The sequence below is a fragment of the Drosophila subpulchrella genome, unplaced genomic scaffold (genome assembly GCF_014743375.2).
Source record: "Drosophila subpulchrella strain 33 F10 #4 breed RU33 unplaced genomic scaffold, RU_Dsub_v1.1 Primary Assembly Seq354, whole genome shotgun sequence".
Taxonomy (NCBI): Eukaryota; Metazoa; Arthropoda; class Insecta; order Diptera; family Drosophilidae; genus Drosophila; species Drosophila subpulchrella.
In genome coordinates, this window is record NW_023665577.1 from 7,545,827 (window position 1) to 7,566,743 (window position 20,917).

The window sequence follows — 20,917 nt, forward strand, 5'->3', positions numbered from 1 at the left end:
TAGCGCATTTGAATATATAAGCATTCAATAGATCTTTATTTGCTTCTTTCAATAATTGTTTCAACTTTGGCAATAACACTCTCTCGCAGTGCGTTACAGAAATATTTGATATATTGGATCTCTTCTGCACCGACATTTTTAAAATACAATGTTAGGAAATATTAAAAAAAGGCCGTCAGTGGAATATATACGGTAACTTATACTGAAAACGATTAGATGAATGGCATAACTTATCAAATTTTAAATTTATTATTTAAATGTTTTCACTAGTTTTATTTAAAGGTTATAACATATTTATTATTTTTGAATTAAAAAAAGAGATTCTAAAATCAAAGGATTTTGATATCATCTGATTTCGCTACTAAATATAAATATGCAAAAACTGTAGACTGTCGCTGCATTCAGCATCATCAGTGGATGTATTGACCTAATTCTTAATTTTACAATAAGTCAATAAAATTGAGTTAGATAATTCATACCCCCGGAATAAATGCCTTATTGTAGTTCAGCGGACTTAAAACGGTCATTTGACCGCATCGAATTTATTAAAGAAATTATACAAGAAATTGATGTGCTTGAGAGATAATTATCGACTCTAAAAGCAATTAAATCATATACATTTATAAGGTACTTGGGTTAACTCTTCAACTCCCTACCTCGCATTCGCTCCATCTCTCTTATCGCGATGTGTTCCCCTCATTCGTGTTAACTACATTTGAGCAAGGAATTTGCTTAACAATTTGTGTTTTTTCTGGGTTTTGTCACAATTATGTTCACTTTCATAATATTGTGATTGGCATTTTGTACAGTATCAAAAATTGTTTGTTGCATGCTTTCTATTGCGGCCAAATACTACAGTTCTTGTTTATTTTTACATTACATGTACATTAGGCAAATGAACTAACACTTGCTTACAATTAGTTAATAGAGGCCCTTCAATTTGGTTTTTATAAAAATGTACATCTTTTTCAGTTTTTCAGTAGACGAGTGTCCGAGAAAATCTCGGTTACAATGCTCAATACAGCAGGTTCCATATACAGTTGACAGTACATGCTTTGTAGACCGCCTAGATCCATTGTATTATTACCAAGTAATTATTATCAAAAAAATATATGTAAGTTTATAATTTATGTATCTTATAATCATTTCCCATGCCTATTTCCCTTCCTCAGCAACACGATTTCGATCTTTGTTTCATATTTTATATATAGATATATTAAACAAAGCATAACAAGGCGAGCAGCCACAACAACAGCAACAGCAACAAGGCAGACAGAGCAACAATTTGCAATTGTTGCTTATTTTGATAAATGCAATGAGTATGCTGTTGCTGTTGTACCCGCTGATGCTCCGGTGTTTGCTGTACATTCCCCTTAAGGTTCCTTGTGCTGTAATCTGAGTATATGGCATTCCTCCTCCATCGAATGCCGCTGCCCACTTTGGCCAAAAGTTGTTGCTGCTGCTGCTGCTGCTGATCCTGCGGCTGCTGTCGTGGCTCCTTGCTGTTGCTATTGCTGTTGACTAGTGGGAGTTGACTGCGCCGCTAGCTGGCGTGCGCCGTACTCGTGCTGTTGTCGTGGTTGTAGTGCTCCGTGTTTACAATCACCTGCACCACGTAGCCCTGGTGTATGCTGCACTCATCGATGGGCACCTTGTCGCCCAGCAGCTTGCCACTATAGAACCATCGCTGGCAGCAGGCGTCGACAGCCTCGGCGGCCTGAAAGAACGTTAAATTGGATCTCATAAGTAGAACTCATAAAAAATTGAGTAAAAAGATCGTAACAGGTTTAGTAATAAAGGTTACTCAATAAGATTTTGCTCTATTTCAAATTTATAGAAATTTGATTTCTATATTTGGAATCCTAAATATATACTAAAACCAAAGCAAAACTTCAAACATGTTGAACATTTACAGGTTGTAAACTCATTCATGTAGTTATTCCATATACTGGGTACATGGAAATAACAATCGATAAATGGTTGAACTGCTGAGCTCACCTGAAGCTTCTTCTTGCACTGCCCCACGGTGTCCTTGGAGTACACCGGTAGTTTAACATCAGTCATGGTCGATGATATGCGCAGCTTCAAAAAGATCTCGGTACCGCCATCCACTGGCTCAGAGTATTCGGCAGGCGAGTCGCGTCCGTTCTCCTCCTTTACGATATTTATGGGATATGACAGACAGTAAATGGGCACCTTGTACTGGGTGCCCAGCTCATCGTAACATTCTGTGAGGTATCTGCGAAAAGTAGAGTCGTTAGTAACCAGGTGGGCCATCCGCTATCACTATCTTATCGGAAATCCCCAGCCAGCCCAAAAAAAATTTGTCACTCTATTGAGCCTAATGCTAATGATTCAATGCCAAGTGGGCCAAGTCTGATAAGGCAAGAGATAACAACGGAATTACGTAGGGAGCCCTCATCAAGGACACTGGTGCATGCAACGCCGAAAGTGGTGGAAAGGTCAGCGCTGCACTTAAATAAATATGGTCTACAGTCCGAGGAAGTGCCAGAGTGTCAGTCAAAAATCGATGTCTAATAAAAACGTTACCGCGAGAAAGTTGTGGTGTGTGGTCGACGCCTCAAATACTCTAAGCATTGAGTACTGAGTTTCACTCAAGTGACAACTGTAAATGTATTTTTAATAAATATTTCCTCTTAAAGTTATAGTTTTGAATTAAAACTTAGCTTATTTTAATGTCTTTTATATTTATCATTCAGCAATAAAGCATACTCCTTTGAGCCTTCCTATTTCTAGTCCATTTTTTTACTCTCTCTTGACGCGCGCTCATCACAAATTTATGATACCCTCGGGGTCTCCACCAAAGGACCCCAGCAAATCGCTGTCATGCATTAATGGAGTTATGGCCATGTGAAACCTCTATATACATTATTGATTTTCTAGACGATGGCAATTAGCATGCCGTGTCATTAGGGACTTTGTCGGATTTGTAATACAAAATATAACTATCCGAATGTCAAGTTCAGTGTAAATTATGCGAAAGTTAAATCAAATTTATGTAATAATAGTCTCAAAAACTATAGTTTTATATCTTTAGGGAGACTTTGCAGACCTTTTGATGTTAGATACCAAAGCACTTCTATACCGGAAGTTTCAAATCATTTAAACTATTGTTAAACGCGAAACGTTTCGAAGCACCTAAATATCAAATCCTTTGACTCGAGTACGACCAAACCGTCCCGGTCTAGTTTGTCAGGACCAACTCACCCATTCGGAACTGAGACATTGGCCCCGTCCAGGATGGCCTGCGCCATCTGAAAGTCGAGGCCCTCGGCCGCGTTGGTGGCCGCCCGCAGCGCATCCCAGATCTCCTTGCGGCCATCAAAGGCGGGCGCCGTGTCCCAGAACTCGTCCCGCTTGGACCTCAGCTGCCCCTCGGTGAGCGGGACGTCCGATCGCCACCGGATGGTCTCGTGGCACAGCGGTCGGTTTTTGCGCGCAGCGCCCATGGCGATGCCTAGAGTAGGTATAGGGTACACGGGCTATATAGACGGATGTATAGGAGGCATGGCGAAGGCCACTCACCTGCGCTGGCCGGACGCGAGATGCTCGCCGAGGAGACGCTCATCGTCTCGTTGTCGGGGTTCGCGCGACACACACAGGCGCCCATTGTCACACCAGCTCCACTCCGCTCCGGTAAGAAGGATCTATCGGGCGAAATATGTACATATATATGCGTACACTCATCCGTAGGTCACGTATGTACGTACACCAGTTCCGGAAAGTGGAAATCTCGGAATCTGGGAATATCGGATACTCACCTCCGCCGCGCACAGCCGCCTTGTTTGCCTGCTCGTCTATATTACGTACGCCTTATTTTTGTGCTCAGTTATCGGGTCGGCTGTTTATTTCTATTATTGTTGCTTGTGCTGCCTTCTGCCTTTTCATTTATTATTTTATTTGTGCGACAGGACCAGTGTGACCGCAGCCGTAGCGCCAAAATACGACGCACTGCGACCGAATGTCACTAAAAAGTGCCAGGGAGTCTTTTGAAATATACCGAAAACGATATATCGTAAGTATGTTACGGTGGGTCTTTTATATTTTCCGAAAAATTGCAAAATGTTTAATGGATTTGTTAGAATGTTGGTCACCATTTATTTGTAATGGTTTTCTGACTCTATAATATTAAATATCTGTGTTTTCCAAAAAAATTATTACATGTTTTCAGATTATTTGTTAAAAAATCATTTATGTACATGTAATTTTTGCAAGTGTAACGAAATTTAAAATTGCACTTATATATGAACTAGTTCCGGATATACGCTCCTTTTTTCTTTGGTATTTTTTCCGATTAATGCGTTTTTTGTTGCTAGGCAAGTCAATCGGTATTTTTGAAATTTAAAATTGTGAAAGCATAAATTGTTACACCGTTAAAATTTTTAAGGTACAATCTCTTCGATACATTAACTATCGTACCCATTTTTAAACCTGGAAATATAAACAAAATACCAAAGAAGAACATGCTTTTAGACTAATATCAAGTTTAAGCATAGTTCACTACGATGTTGGGACTTTCCAGGCAACGGTAAATGCAAGCGAATTTAAGCGTCAATTACTTCCAGCTGCAGAGCGCTCTCTCCATTTTGGAGCTCTCGCGCTCTTCGATCGGAATATTGGAGCAGCATTAATAAAAAGACGCCAACAGAAAGCGGCTGAAAGAAAAAACCAGACGACCTCGACCAAAGTTGTCGCAAAAACAAAAGAAATAAAGGCATGCAAATTAAAATCCAACACACATGCAGTGTGGGAAGGAGTAAATTGACTGAAAAGAGGTGGTGAAAGAAGAGAAAGACGGTAAACCACTTCTGACTACTGGTTACTAAAGACATTTTTACCCTTACTTTTTAAATATATTTCGAATGTTAAGAAAAATAAAAATAGAAAAAACATTTCCTATTATTTATTTAACTACGCAGTTTGCGCTTTCCAAAAAATTCACGACATCGAATTTGAAAGGATATAAAGCATTATGTACATTGGGCAAACGCACAATTATTTCGAGGACCCACTACCAACTTGGTTAACCGTTACCACTCACCACTCGAAAAACGAGTAAAAAAGAGGCAGCGGTCCCCGTAAAAACAGAATAACAAGCTTAAGCGCTCATAAAAATTCACTTCCAGAGGCAGCGCAGCGACTGCGACGCCGGCAGCGGGCGCTTCCAGTGGGCAAAAACGAAAGACTTCAATTCAGTTTGGCGAAGACAACGAACCCGAAAAGAGCTGCGCGGACGAGACGGCAGTGAAAAAGAGAGAAACGTCTTACAAAACGGTACGTGCGCGCATGCGTGTGTCTGAGTGTGGCCAAAAGTGAGCGAGTGTGTGTGGGCCAAAAGTTTAGTGCAGCAACAGCAACAGCAACAATGTAACCAACACACAAGCAATAGAGAAAAAGTTAATGAAAAGAAATCAAATACGAAATTAAGTCTTTGAATCAGTGGGCCACGCAGGCGACTCCGCTGGGGAGAAAGGAAGTTGGCCAAAATCCACAGTCCATGCAGTGAAAAGTGCCTCAGTTCGGAATTCCTCTGTTCTTCTTATAGCCAACAGCTCGGAGCAACATTCACCTGGCCAAGTCTCTCACTCTCGCTATCTGTGGAAGACAATAGCCCGATTTATTTGACTTTTCTTTGTGCCATTTCATCGCCATCGCCATACGATCGTCAGAAAGCAACGGTATAATTCTCCTACCTTACATCTGCATGTGAAAGTTACGGATCTCTTTCTATTTCGTTGCCAGCTTCTCGCTTTTCATTTCTTTTCTTCTGCTTCTGCCGCTGCTAACGGGTTTTGTTAGCAACACTTTTGCTTTTTACAAGCTGCAGCCAGACTGGCTATCTTAGCATTTCGGAGCTGGAAACAATTTGCGTTGTTTGCGGATCACAAAACCCGTTCGCCGAAATATATCAACACACCCAAAACCGAGCAACTTGTTCTATAAATTATGAATTAAATTAGACAACCCAGGCGAGTCAGGCCGCAGATTTTCTTGGCATTTAGCACTTCAAAGGGGTTTTTGGGTTGCTTTCACAGAGGTCTCCAGCGCGAAATGTCACCTGGCTTAGGTTTTCACCTGGATCATCTTATAATTGCCGAATCCGTCCACTCATCCGCTTGGCATTTCCAATGGGCTTCGCTCAGACGCCTCCTCTTCAAGATTCTGTTTTTAAGTCTCGAGGTCTCTTCTCTCACTGCCTGCTCATTTAAATTTTGCTCACATCTTTCGAGTGGCGCGCTGCCAAACAAAACCTCTGCAAATAGTCAATGTTTATTTGTTTTCTCTCCAAATAGCAGGTAACTGTAGTTTGTAGCATTCAATTAAAGTGGCAAGCCAGCCCAACAATTTCAAAGTCAATGGTAAAACTATTATTATTCAAATAGTTTAAAGGCCTCTGGAAAAATGGTGTAGCTGCTTACATTGGGGATTTCCCAAAATAATCTAAGCTAAGTAATTCATTACCAGCTTATAACTTTCTTTCTCATACCTCTCATTCAAAATTAAAGCCCTCAAAAACTATGCCATTAAAGATGACCACTCATCGGATAAGTCTTTCAAAACCAAAAATATACTCATCAATGAACGCTCGAACTGAAGCCCGAACAAAAGACAAATCATTCTCAGGTCTCAAGAAAACCCAAATAAAAGAAACACCAAAAATGAAGTGCCAGTTCCGATTCAACTTACGCATTACGTAAAAACCAAACATTAAGCTTTACTGTGACTCATTCGAAATAATCAAAGTACCTTGATTCGATCTTGACTAATCATGGTTGACTTTATTCCAGTGGCATATATTTAACTATATCTCAAACTTGAAAACAATCAAATTTTCTGCAAATGAATGCTGTTTAATTGGATTAGCCCGCAACAACAAAGCTGCATAATTATTTACCAAAGTGAATGTGAGTCACTGAAGTCAAAAAGGTTTTTATATATTTGCAAAAATATAACGGTAAAGAGTTGACAGACAAACAGGATACTAAAGGTGAAGGAACTGAACATTTAATAAGTTGGCTTGAAATATCTATAGATATGAACAGAAAGAGGATGTTATTTTTGTATGAGGCAACCAGAGTCGGAAAGTACTCTCGGTATTTATCGATTTAGGACGGGCGAATTAATATTTGTATTCTTATTCGAAAATCGATTAGTTTCAAAGGAACATATTCTCTCTCAGACTTTTCATTAGAGCAGGAAATATTCAATAATAGTTCGGCTTTGGTTTGTGGAAAATTCTACAGTAAAAATTCAACACAGAGGTTTCTACTTAGCTTATATTATGAGTTTCATGTTAACTGCAATTTGTTAAACAATATAAATGTGATAACTAAAGTATCCCTAGAAACCCAAACGTGTTTAGATCAGTGGAATAAGCTCTCAAGCTTCATAAGTGAACTTTCGAGCTCAATGTTGGGTGCAGCTCCAAGGTAGCTTGTCTGGTGTCTGCGGGCATGAATCACCCGAGTCGATATCATACTGATACTGGCATTCCTGCAATCGGATTGCAGGCAACCTTCAAGCAATTGTGGCTCTGCGCCGTGGCAAACTTAAGTCCATGGCTTAAACGGCCAATCCCAGAGAGCTGACCACTGATCACCGAACCCACTCCCGAGAGCCTCCCTCCCCCGGGTCCCCACTCCAAGACTTGCCCCATCTTGGCCATGTCACCATTGTACTCGCTGTTCGTTCCGGCTTACTTCGCCTGAAATTTTTCACATAATGCTTGCGATTTTACTCCTATTGGCGCATATTTCTTGGCCGCAGCTCGCTGGTTTTCCTGTTGTCCGCCGAAAACTGGTTGTCCGGCAATCGGCGATCGGCAATCGACAAAAGGCAATAGGCAATAGGCAACATTCGGTCGGCAGCTGGTTGGCGTGGCCGGTTCGATTGCCGCGTTCCCGTTTTGACTAGTTGGCTTAAGTGTAGCAATCAATTTATGCGCCAGCCCAAGCAGCAACAACTGCTGCAGCCCCAACTTGTATCTGTTTCTGAGTCGACTTGGTATCTGAGCGCCAGTACCGCATAGATTGCGTTCGCTTATTTCTATAACATTTTTTACAAGTATCTGACTTTCACTTTTTTCTGTGTTTCTGGCTGGCTGTCGGTGGAGCGCAGGTTTTAATTGTTCGCCTTCTTTGGCGGCTTCTGACTTAGCCCCACAGCCAAAGCATTCAGCAGATACATATGTTTATGGCTACACAGAAAACAAAATTAATTGTATACATGTATGCCAAAAAGGCGCTGACTGTGCAGATGAATAAAATAATAAGGACCTCAAGTTCCAACTTAATACGATGAATGAAACATATTTAAGCCGCAACAGAACATTTTAGTGAAGCCGAGAAAATATTTAATTGATAAAGCAATTGGGATTGATTTTTCTGTATCTATTGTCCATTATGTTTCGTCCAATATACATTTATTTGCCTCTCTTCCGGCGCCCACCCTTTATCCCCGCCAGGCGCTAATGTGGTTATTACAACAGCCAAATTATTAAATCACCCAACGCCTGCAGCTGTGTCCCATTGTCTGTTTCGGTGGGCAGCGCAAAAGACCCGACTCCAAGACCCCAGTTGGCCCGCTCCAGTTAGCCTACTCGTCCGACCGGTTGGCTATCGGAGATCTATTACTGCGAACGAGAATATTTAAGAATATGTTCGTTTCTCCAACTCTGCCAAGTCAATTGCGGAGCCATAATCCTTTTCGGGCTCGATCTTTCTAGCCCTCGGCGTTGATTTAAAGCGCGACATGAATGCTTAATGGGATTTGTACTTCGTATTTTCTTCCACTTAGGTCATATTTGGTATGGCGAGCACGTTCGGTGTGTGGGTAAAAGTACTACAATGTTGAGGCTGGGGGTTAACTAAGTTCATTTCCACGGGAACCTACAAGTTTCTTCAAACATCAAGAATATACCTTTTTTCCACTAGATGTGGTCATAAAATGACTTCTTCATTCATGATTTTATGCTAGCTTTTATGACTTCCAACGTTACACGTAAATTTGGTCACTCTTCCTAAATTCCAACATCCTCCTCAACAAAAATTAAATTTTTATTGAACCCAGTTCAAGTTTAAAAATGTTGCCTCTCTCTGCCATCGCAAATCATAGAATTCGACAGCACCATATGCACCATATCTGGTGCTATCACAAGCTAAAAGCATATGAGAAAATATAATCTGCCACGGATATTTGTTTGACTAAATGGTCCCATTTATTTCCCTTAATAATGCTCAGATGTTATATAGATGTTATATATATATAGTTATAGCTTTTTCGGATCTCGTATATATCAAATTTAGTGTTTAAATCAAATTAAACTACCGAATAAATAATTTAATTTCTCCCAAGCAACTTCAGCTTGAGGACTTATTATTGCTAATTCATAACTGATCCAAGTTCAACTGGTACATAAGAACCATTCTAGTGGACATTTGACATTTAGAAGAACCAGAGAAGACAAGATTTCTGTTGGATATTCATTGGCAGTGGCCAATTTAATCGTTTTTGCTGACTTGTGTCCGATGGTTGCTCAATTGCGTATTTTTCCCATATTAAATTGAGTTTGTGTTGCCAAACAGACGAAGAGGAAACGGGTTTTTATTGTGTTTTAAAATACTTGGATGGCTTTTCGAAAAGGTAAAATATGCCAAATAGTTACTAAATCAGTTTTAACGACAGAGTCAGTCAAAATAAAAATCTCCGAGCAACAAAAAATGAGGACCAGCATATAAAAAAATTAAATTTGCATTTAAATTCGACCGTGACAGGACTCGAACCTGCAATCTTCGGATTCGAAGTCCGACGCCTTATCCTTTAGGCCACACGGTCTGTTGAAAAGTCACGTTTGTTCCTGCCCTATAAAGCACGAAACGCCCGCTGTCCAAGGACACACTTTCACCACACTTTCGCTACGAAAGCATCCTGCCACTCCTCTAAACATACATATGTGTAAAAGCCACCCTTGCGCTGCCGTAAGCTTAAAATTATGCGTTCCTCTTTATATATTATATGTGGGTGTGGGACGTTTTCGTCCTTTGGGGTGTCCCTTCCTTTGGCAACATAGCAGCCATGTGCGCAGAATCCTCCACAGGGGGACAGATGCCGCCCACAGCATCCTTTTAAGCAATCAGATGTTCTTCGTGGACTCCAGCTGATTCAGATTTAAACAGCTATTTAAAATTGTAATGATTATTTCATTCGTATCTCTATTCTACTTTTTGTTAATGACTGCAGTGACAGATTTGATTTTATTGTTTAGACTACTATCTAAAAGCCTACTTAATCCCAAGAGCAGTTTTATATATCTTTTTATTATCCTACCTATTACGTATTGGTTTTATAATACTTTTCTTTTCTGGACTTCTAAATCTCAAAAAGTTTGTGGCACCCAAACATTTTTTCAGTGCAAATTTTATTTTAATTAATTTTTCAACTTCTAAAAATTTTTAAAGTCGGACCATTAACTAACAAGTTATATTGGTTAGCTGAGAAACGGATATATGGTTTTATTGTGTTGTGCAGCAAAAAGATCACTCTATAGAAGCGTTGCCAAAAGTTTTACTTTTTGGTGCCCTCCCCCTATTTATACAGATTTGTAAAATTTGTCAAGTCAACTGTTTAGATTATTTGTAACTTAGCAATGCAATAGAAGAATCCCAAAATTTGTTTTTTGATCTTGTGACCCCGTAAGACGAACCATGCAGACCTCGGCGAATTCCGGCTCACTATCCAAGAAGCCGAGCGTTGGGGGCACTGTGAAGCGGACCTTCGATGTGACCCAGCTGAGCAGCTCTGGGTTGGGCAGCAAAAGGGGTGTCCAGCTACCACCGCTGATGTTGAAGGGTCAGATTCGCCCGGACCAGGTGGAAGACGCCAGATTCCGGGTGGTGGAATCCGAGCGGCGGCCCCTCAGCGATCAGAAGTTCAACGCGCTAATTAAGAGGCTGGTCAAGTGCTTTATGTCGGAGGTGGAGATCACGAAGCGGCTGCGGAAGGTCACCGCCCACCGGTCGGTCAATCCGGTCGATCTGCAGCTCATCCGGCACCTGGAGGCCCTCCGTCGGAACTACGAAACCGAGCGATCCGTTCTGGTGGTGAAGCTCAGCCTCGACAGCCGTTTCAATCTGTATGCTTCTCATGCAGCGCAGGTTCGGGAAACCCAGCCGAGCAAGTCCAACAAATGCAGGAAAAGCAATCCTTCCGAGGCCCTTTCAAGGAGCGATAAAATACCACAGAGGACCACCAATCGCAAGTACGAGTACGATGTTCGCGCGAGGCAACGACAAAGCGGAGGATCCCTGCCCAAAGGGTCGCCCAGGAAAGCCATAGTCTGCAATCATATCGTAACACCTGTGCAACTGTGTCACAGGCTCAGGGAAAAACTTTACAGGCTGCAGGAAACTTCTATATCTCCACCTCCGTCGGAGTCCGCCCCCATTGAAGAAACGTCTCAAGACCCCGTTTCGGATTCAGCTCCTCAAGTGTCCCCTAGCTCTTCCGATATATTTTATGATATTCCCGATACGAATGATTTCTAGACGCGAAACCTTCTTTATTTTCTGCTCTGTAAAACTTCACAACTAGTAATAACACGCAATACTTAGAAATGGCAATAAATTTGTGGTCTCCCGCAAATATTGTGTTTCGGGTTTTAAATCTCTCAATATTTGAAACTACACTGCTTTGTATAATTTTGATAAATGGTAATTCCTATACATCCCAAATCTCCCCCCTACACGACCAATACCAATTGAGAACCGACTTCAATTTGCCTCATAATCACAAATATTGCACTCGGACCAGAATCTGGCACAAGGCCTGCATTGGCAGAACAATACGAGCAGTAACTGCGGCTGCAATTCAAACGAGTAATCGTACTTAATTACCATAAAAAGAGAAGAAGACCCAGGCAACATCGGTTTCAGTTCCGTGCCACATGTGGAACAACTGAGGCGAATCGAAGTCTCGAGTGGTGCATGCGACTTACAGAGCTCCAACCATTTCTTAAATAACTCTGTGCTGAAAACTACGAAGTGAAAGTGAAAAGCCGGTGTGAAACATCTGGAAGCACACGAGATCTTGGCCAGAGAGATGTAAAGTTAATCGAAGAGATTCCAAAGCCATGAGTCACTATGTTCAGCTACACGGATAAAATAAGATAAGATTGGTCCATATTATTTTCATTGTATTTATGCAGAACCGGACCAATTTTAATGCAGTATTTGTATATCTCACCAGAATTACGTGCCTTAGGGAAATGTTTTCCAAATTAGACTTTTGAAATGGCTATACATATGGTTTCTTTTTGTCTGTACATGTAACAGAAGCTTTCAAGGTTCATCTTGGAACTTGAATAAGAGGCACAAACCGGTCCGAGGGCGGAGTCAAAGGACGCCTGTCCTTGGGAGCCGATTCCCATACCCATAAATTACTTGTCCATTAAAACCGGCTTATCGAACAATCGCAACCTGGGCTCAATTACTTACCCCTCTCCCGCCTCTTTGCAGCCGAACATTGGGCACTCCGCGCCAAGATTGGGGGCTAGCACGAACCGTGGGAGATGTCTGCGATGCGGCATCGCCCGATGGCCCCTCCGGGGCAAGGAGCCGGAGCGGGAACCGCCGGGGAGCACGGCGACAGCGACGACAACAACTTCACCGACGACGAGAGCTCCCCCCTGACTCACGACATATACGGCGGCAGGTAGGTCTCAACTCGGGACTGGCAGCCGGGTTTTTCGGCCAAAGAGTTTCCCCCAAATGTATTCCGGTCGCTGGTTGGCTTCATGGTGGCCAGCTACCGCGGAAAGGCAACCGGAACCAAAGTGTCTCAGCAAGACGGCTGTAATTAAACCCGCTCCGACCGCTATTGCCTCACAGTCACTTTCAGTACAGGGCGTTGCCGGGGCTACAAAGTGCCGGAAGTCAAGATCATCCAGTCGAGCGAGCATTCGTATAAATCACAGATCAGTGGTCTGTGAGTTGATCGCGTTTCTCAAATGGGTTCGGCCAATAGATGACATGTGCTGTCATAATATCATATTTTAATAAACACTTTCGAAATTTTTAAAATATTTTATTCACATTACATTCAATTTGTTTATACTTTATACTAATACCAATACCAATTACAACCCTATTTTCAGTCAACGCACCATACAAGAAACCAAGGGTTGGGATGTGTTCCGGGATCCGCCGATCAAGATTGAGACCGGATCGACGGCGAACCAGGAGTGCTTAGAATTAACCGTAAAGATCTTAAAGATCTTCGCCTATGTGATTACGTTTATCATAGTTTTAACCGGTGGCGTTATCGCCAAGGGCACAATGCTCTTCATGACCTCGCAAGTGCGCAAGGACAAAAAGATGGAGTACTGCAATAAAGACTTGGTAAGTTGGCTCACTTAAAGGTTTAAGGTCTGATATGGTTCTATAATGATAAGTAATTCATTTATTTTTGATCGGACGTTTTGAGCCTGTTATTAAAGAATATAATTTAGAGCCCTGATTAGCTGAAACCTAACTAATTTTGTTATTCCTTCTATTATTTCGAAAAAGGGTCGGGACAAGAGCTTCGTGGTGCGGCTCCCCGAGGAGGAGCGAGTGGCCTGGATCTGGGCGCTGCTGATAGCCTACGCCCTGCCAGAGATCGGAGCCCTGATCCGGTCGGCCCGTATCTGCTTCTTCAAGACGTTCAAGGTGCCGCGGACGGGGCACTTCCTCTTCGTCTGGCTGATGGAGAGCATGAGTGCCGTGGGCATGGCCCTGCTGATGTTCGTGGTTCTGCCCCAGATCGACGCCATCCAGGGCGCCATGCTGACCAACTGCCTGTGCGTGGTACCGGGCATCTTTGGTCTGCTGTCGCGCACCTCCAAGGAGGGCAAGCGGTTTGTGAAGGTGATCATCGACCTGGCCGCGGTGGCGGCCCAGGTGACGGGTCTGGTGATCTGGCCGCTGCTGGAAAACCGCCGAGAACTGTGGGTCATCCCGGTGGCCTGTGTGATGATCTCGTGCGGTTGGTGGGAGAACTACGTGTCGCCTCAATCCCCGCTTGGCCTGGTTCGAGCTCTGGGTCGCATCAAGGAGGAGATGAAGTACACCCGCTACTTCTGCCACATATTCCTCTCCATCTGGAAGATTCTGCTCTTCTTCACGGTCACACTACTGATCTATTGGGCCCAGGGCGAGGAGCCCGGCAATCTGTTTGCCATGTACGGAGATGCCTTTGGGCCCCACAAGATCATCGTCTACGAACTGCCCGCGGGTCTGGGCGGTGTTCTCCCTGATACCCTGGAGTCGGCCAATATAGACACTGTGGATGTGGATGCCGCCTACAACACGGTGGTGTATGTCCTGCTTCTGCAGATATTCGGCGCATACTTGTGCTACATCTTCGGCAAGTTCGCCTGCAAGATCCTCATCCAGGGATTCAGCTATGCGTTCCCCGTCAGTCTAACTGTTCCCTTGTCCGTCACGTTCCTGATCGCCGCCTGTGGCATCCGCATTGACGATCCCTGCTTCTTCCACGACACCATTCCGGACTACCTGTTCTTCACTAGCCCCTCTAACTTCCGGTTCAACAACTTCGTCACCGAGCAAATGGCCTGGGCCTGGATCCTGTGGCTGCTGAGTCAGACCTGGATCGCACTGCACATCTGGACACCCAAGTGTGAGCGTCTGGCCACCACCGAGAAGCTGTTCGTCCAGCCCATGTACTCCTCTCTGCTGATCGATCAGTCGATGGCTCTCAACAGACGGCGGGATGATCAGGCGGATGTGAAAACAGAGGTTAGTTGAAATGGTATAAAAAACTATATGAAATCAATGTCTTAACTCTCCTTTGCAGGATCTTTCGGAAATCGAGAAGGAAAAGGGCGATGAATACTACGAGACCATATCGGTGCACACGGACCGCTCTTCGGCACCCAACAAACCATCCATTAAGTCCTCGGACAACATCACTCGCATCTACTCCTGCGCCACCATGTGGCACGAGACCAAGGACGAGATGATTGAGTTCTTGAAGAGCATCATGCGCATGGACGAGGACCAGTGTGCTCGCCGAGTGGCGCAGAAGTATCTGAGGGTCCTCGATCCGGATTACTACGAGTTCGAAAGTAAGTAAAGCTAAGTCATGAGGTATATGCCCATCTAACCATCGTTTCTACTTCAGCCCACATCTTCTTCGACGACGCCTTCGAGATCTCTGACCACAGCGATGACGACATTCAGTGCAATCGGTTCGTTAAACTGCTGATCGCCACCATGGATGAGGCTGCCTCCGAGATTCACCAGACCACGATCAGGCTGCGTCCGCCCAAGAAGTACCCCACCCCGTATGGAGGCCGCTTGGTGTGGACCCTTCCGGGAAAAACCAAGTTCATCACACATCTGAAGGACAAGGATCGTATTCGTCACAGAAAACGCTGGTCCCAGGTTATGTACATGTACTACCTGCTGGGCCATCGCCTCATGGAACTGCCCATTTCGGTAGATCGCAAGGATGCTATCGCGGAGAACACCTACCTTCTGACCCTGGACGGAGATATTGACTTCAAGCCAAATGCGGTTACCCTTCTGGTGGATTTGATGAAGAAGAACAAGAACCTGGGAGCCGCCTGTGGCCGTATTCATCCCGTGGGATCGGGACCCATGGTGTGGTACCAGTTGTTCGAGTACGCCATTGGTCATTGGCTGCAGAAGGCCACGGAGCACATGATTGGCTGTGTGCTCTGTTCCCCCGGCTGCTTCTCACTGTTCAGAGGCAAGGCCCTCATGGATGACAACGTGATGAAGAAGTACACCACGCGATCGGATGAGGCTCGTCACTATGTGCAGTACGATCAGGGCGAGGACCGTTGGCTCTGCACGCTGCTCCTGCAGAGGGGCTACCGTGTGGAGTACTCGGCTGCCAGTGATGCGTACACCCACTGTCCCGAGGGCTTCAACGAGTTCTACAACCAGCGGCGCAGATGGGTGCCCTCGACTATAGCCAACATTATGGACCTGCTGGCGGATGCAAAGCGCACAATCAAGATCAATGACAACATATCCCTGCTCTACATCTTCTACCAAATGATGTTGATGGGCGGTACGATCCTGGGACCCGGAACCATTTTCCTTATGTTGGTGGGTGCCTTTGTGGCTGCCTTCCGCATCGACAACTGGACCTCCTTCCACTACAACATTGTGCCCATCCTGGCGTTTATGTTTATCTGCTTCACGTGTAAGTCGAACATCCAATTGTTTGTGGCCCAGGTCTTATCGACAGCATATGCCCTGATTATGATGGCGGTGATTGTGGGTACGGCCTTGCAGTTGGGAGAGGACGGAATAGGTTCGCCCTCTGCCATTTTCCTGATATCTATGGTGGGCTCATTCTTCATAGCCGCATGTTTGCATCCACAAGAGTTCTGGTGCATAACATGCGGCTTGATCTATCTGCTGTCGATCCCATCTATGTACCTGCTGCTCATCCTGTACTCGATTATCAACCTCAACGTTGTCTCCTGGGGAACCCGTGAGGTGGTGGCTAAGAAGACGAAGAAGGAGCTGGAGGCGGAGAAGAAGGCCGCCGAGGAGGCGAAGAAGCGGGTGAAGCAGAAGAGCATGCTGAGCTTCCTTCAAAGCGGAATAGGAGATAATGGCGATGAGGAGGGCTCCGTGGAGTTCTCGCTCGCCGGACTCTTCCGCTGCATATTCTGCACCCACGGAAAGACCTCCGATGAAAAGCAGCAGCTGACCTCCATCGCCGAATCGCTGGACACGATCAAAACTAGGATGGACACCATCGAGAGTGCTGTCGATCCCCACGGTCATCATGCCTCCCGACACGGAAGGAGAAGGACCACCTCCAGTGGCTCCAAGGATCACCACTTGCTGACCTCGGTGGCGGAGAAGTCAGGAGATGAATCGGACGAATCGGATTCGGACACTTCCGCGGAACCAAAGCAGGAGCGAGATTTCCTAACCAACCCGTACTGGATCGAGGATCCGGATGTGCGAAAGGGTGAGGTTGACTTCCTGTCCAGCACGGAGATCCAGTTCTGGAAGGACCTCATTGACCAGTACCTCTATCCCATCGACAATGATCCAGTGGAGCAGGTGAGATAACCACTTTGTTTACCAAGTCTAGAATCAGGTTTTCAAAACTTATCAAACTTATTTAGTAATCTTCTTGATTGTCGACAAATCATTTATTCTTTTTCAATTTAAATTCATTTTGAATTATTTATATTAGCCAATTTATCCGATCACTTAGTATTTGCTTTTAATAGAAACCGATATTACCTTTGGTAATCTTGTGTATTTGAAACATTCCGATACCATTTAATAGCTTAGGAAATAAAGATGCATGCGTATTTAGAATTGAAGTAAGATAGCATTACCAATTAAAAGAACTAAATGAAGAAATAAGAAATTATGCCATATTTGTATGGATGTTATTCTAGTTCACTGTTAAAAAATATTATATGTGAAATCTTGATCCAATTGTGTATATAGCAAGGGAAGCAACATAAAATATTTTTATTTCAAAGCTAAAATGGTATTAGAAAGTTTGAAAGAGAATGGAAACTTCGGCTCGCCGAAGCCAGCCTAATAGTTCGCTGTGTATACTTTCTCCGGAAAACCGACACGCGAAACACCCAACTTAACACAACCGCCGCATCGGATAACGCTCTTGTAGGCCCGCATAGCTAAAGATCTCAAGGAACTGCGCGACTCCTCGGTGTTCGCGTTCTTCATGATCAACGCGCTGTTCGTGCTGATCGTGTTCCTGCTGCAGCTGAACAAGGACAACATCCACGTGAAGTGGCCCTTCGGAGTGCGGACGAACATCACCTACGACGAGTCCACCCAGGAGGTAACTGCCAACTTGCCGGCCGAACTAACACAACTTTTGGTTTATTTCTTTCTTTGGCACCACGATCTGAAATGAAACGAAGGCCCGCATTGCCTCTGACCTGATTGAGCTGCGAAACAAGTCGGTGTTTGCGTTTTTCATGGCCAACGCCTTGTTCGTGCTGATTGTCTTCTTGTTGCAACTGAACAAGGACAAGTTACACATTATTTGGCCGTTGGGCGTCAAAACGAACATTACCTATATCGAAGAGACATCTGAGGTTTATAAAACAAGCTTTATACGAGGTTAAATACCACAACTGTGCTGTCAGTGTTTTGTCTTACCCTAAAACCTCTGGAAGGGTCCTCTAACTTCCTGCCTGTCCTCTGTTTCACTCTAAATGTTTACTACCCGTTCAACATGTCACATCACCAATCAGCTAATGATGTTCTTTGTTCTCGGTTTTTCCGTTTATTGAGCCCCATCCTAACGGTTCAGGCTATATATCATACGAATACATCATGTAAAAACAACAGAACAACATATTGGCATTTAAGCGGTTCTAACAGTTAGCCCCCAAATGAAAACACGGTAAACTGTAAGCAAAATATCCCCTTCTGAATAATCACTGTTCTGTACACATGCCCAGAGTTATGGCAAGCATGTTCATTGTTCCTCCGACATCAATACAATATGTTCAAATAAATATATATAAACAACCCCGACATATAACCAACCTCCCAAATGGTATCACACCTCAACATGCCACAATCACCAACAATTGGTATTAAGATCAGCCATTATCCAAACCCAAACCGTCAACCAACCAAATCGTTAAATGTCACTAACCCAAATCGGGATTCTCCAGGCCCTACGCTAATCACTTGTATCATCCCATAGGTCCACATATCCAAGGAGTATCTGCAGCTGGAACCGATTGGTCTGGTATTTGTGTTCTTCTTTGCCCTTATTTTGATAATTCAGTTTACGGCCATGTTGTTCCATCGATTCGGAACCATCTCGCATATCTTGGCCTCAACTGAACTGAACTTCTGCAAGAAGAAATCAGAGGATCTTACACAGGATCAACTAATAGATAAGGTTAGTCTGCTTGAACTATAAAATATTTATTACCCTAAGATTGATTGCATTTTAATGGTTGTACTCAAAATACGATTCCTATGTATCTATAAAAGAAATCTTTAAGTATAATAAGAAATGCTTTACTAATTTGAAACCAAAGAAAAATGTACATATTTTTCCTCAAAAAAGTATTCTGTATTGTAATATAATCGATCAATATGTATGATTCTACCCCATCCAGCATGCAGTGGAGATCGTAAAGAACTTGCAGAGACTACAGGGCATCGATGGAGATTATGACAATGATTCCGGTTCCGGCCCAGATCGTATAGCTAGGCGAAAGACCATCCAAAATCTGGAGAAGGCGCGGCAGCCGCGTCGCCAAATCGGCACCCTGGATGTGGCTTTTAAGAAGCGGTTCCTGAAACTCACTGCCGATGCGGAGAACAATCCTGCCACGCCCATTCTCACCCGCCGCCTCACAATGCGAGCCGAGACAATCAGGGCATTGGAGGTGCGCAAGAATTCGGTGATGGCCGAGAGGCGGAAGTCCGCCATGCAGACTCTGGGTGCGAAGAACGAGTACGGGATTACCACTGGGGCCCCGGTAAGATCTGAAAATAATCTTAAGGCATTTAAAAGCACGGTTACTAACCCTCAATGTGTTATATAGGTCAACAACAATGGAGCTCTGCCCAATCAAAGAAGCGGACGCGTTTCAAATGCCGGCATAAGCATCAAGGATGTGTTCAATGTTAACGGAGGTGCTGCTGAGGTAGGATATAAATTATAATGATTTTTTTTTATATTTAGCTTTTAAACACTACACTTTTGAATATATTCCATATATATATATGGAGTAATAATATATGGAATTATATCACAGAACCACAATGGTTCTAACAAATTGAAATTATATTGATAAAGTGAATGGTCCTAAGTGGGAAATGTTCACACAAGTAAATGTAATTTCAAACCAAACATGATGAGTTTCTGTGTAGCCCAACGTAACCCATTTCCTAAGAGGGTAATAGGTACGCTAATTTTGTTCATTAACGTTAGAAGTTGGCAAGCCCAAAAACAAAATTTTTAATCAATACATTTCATTTAATTTTATTCAAAAACTAAATATTTCCTCCTGTCCTGCAGCAAATTTACGGCTCGAATGGGGGCGGGACGATCAACCAGGGCTACGAGCACGTGATTGACGAGGACGGCGATGGCAACTCTCTGCGGCTGACCACCCGGAACCCTCACCCGCATCACCAGGTTTCCTGGAGCCAGAACACCAACGGCGGCAATGGTACAGGCCGCTTGTGAATCACCCGTACATCCTAGACATAGTGCTAAGCTAGACCTAGAAAACTTGTTAACGAATTCCGCCTCTTTCCATAAACTGCCTAAACGTAAGACTAAGCCAACACCTAGAGTTGTAGTCAGGAGAGATTGTGTTGTATAGTATATATAGGGACGCGAGAGAGATTCAGGACATAGGAGGATCCTGACGACACAACGAACATTATGCTTAGCTAATCACACTGCCAGTGCCGATGTGTGCGTGTGCGTGGGCTGAACGCCTATGGTGGCAACAACATTCATACAATGTACTATACTATCATTTGTTAGGTTATGTTTAAGTCAATTCCCGAGTGGATCCACCAGGACTCACGACCAGTGCATGCTGACACAAAATACTCAACGCAAAGCTGATTCGCAAGTGCAGCAGTAAGATGACCTATTTATCTATTTGACATAACGAAGATAGTTCTCTTTTAAATAAATAATTTCTGATTTGATAGATTGTACAACTTTTGATACGAAATAGAAATACAACTATCAAATGAAATATTCGCATTATTAATTAAATTGGTTAATATACATTTGTTTAAAGTAATAACATTTTTCCCCCAAAAGTTCCAGGCTTATACCGAGCTTCTAGTTCCACCCATGGGTACATATGTACGTT

The 20,917-nt window shown here is 43.7% G+C and overlaps 3 protein-coding genes and 1 non-coding gene across 7 annotated transcripts; 2 read left to right on the forward strand and 2 right to left on the reverse strand.

The window, feature by feature from the left end:
• Positions 1-13: 13 nt before the first annotated feature.
• Positions 14-3,951, reverse strand: LOC119560750 (ubiquitin domain-containing protein 1). Its single transcript, XM_037874367.1, has 5 exons — positions 3,783-3,951; positions 3,547-3,668; positions 3,229-3,478; positions 1,999-2,239; positions 14-1,717 (listed from the first exon to the last, which is right to left on the reverse strand). The coding sequence occupies exons 2-5, from the start codon at positions 3,629-3,631 to the stop codon at positions 1,544-1,546; spliced, it is 750 nt and encodes a 249-aa protein (XP_037730295.1). The 5' UTR covers positions 3,632-3,668; positions 3,783-3,951; the 3' UTR covers positions 14-1,543.
• Positions 3,952-5,222: 1,271 nt separating this feature from the next.
• On the forward strand, positions 5,223-20,797 carry LOC119559876 (chitin synthase chs-2). 4 transcript variants are annotated; one of them, XM_037873006.1, is made up of 11 exons: positions 5,223-5,295; positions 12,534-12,729; positions 13,172-13,415; positions 13,584-14,813; positions 14,872-15,142; positions 15,199-17,129; positions 17,713-17,889; positions 18,769-18,969; positions 19,193-19,558; positions 19,625-19,726; positions 20,101-20,797. In XM_037873006.1, the coding sequence occupies exons 2-11, from the start codon at positions 12,587-12,589 to the stop codon at positions 20,269-20,271; spliced, it is 4,836 nt and encodes a 1,611-aa protein (XP_037728934.1). In that variant the 5' UTR covers positions 5,223-5,295; positions 12,534-12,586; the 3' UTR covers positions 20,272-20,797. The 4 variants fall into 4 exon arrangements, 3 of the variants coding, with proteins under 3 accessions (XP_037728934.1, XP_037728935.1, XP_037728936.1); XM_037873007.1 differs by lacking the exon at positions 17,713-17,889 and adding an exon at positions 17,972-18,148; XM_037873008.1 differs by lacking the exon at positions 17,713-17,889.
• Trnar-ucg lies at positions 9,783-9,855 on the reverse strand. The gene has a single exon. It is a non-coding gene; the product is annotated as a tRNA-Arg (tRNA).
• LOC119559877 lies at positions 10,618-11,666 on the forward strand. Its single transcript, XM_037873010.1, has one exon. The coding sequence runs from the start codon at positions 10,725-10,727 to the stop codon at positions 11,562-11,564; it is 840 nt and encodes a 279-aa protein (XP_037728938.1). The 5' UTR covers positions 10,618-10,724; the 3' UTR covers positions 11,565-11,666.
• Positions 20,798-20,917: the final 120 nt, after the last annotated feature.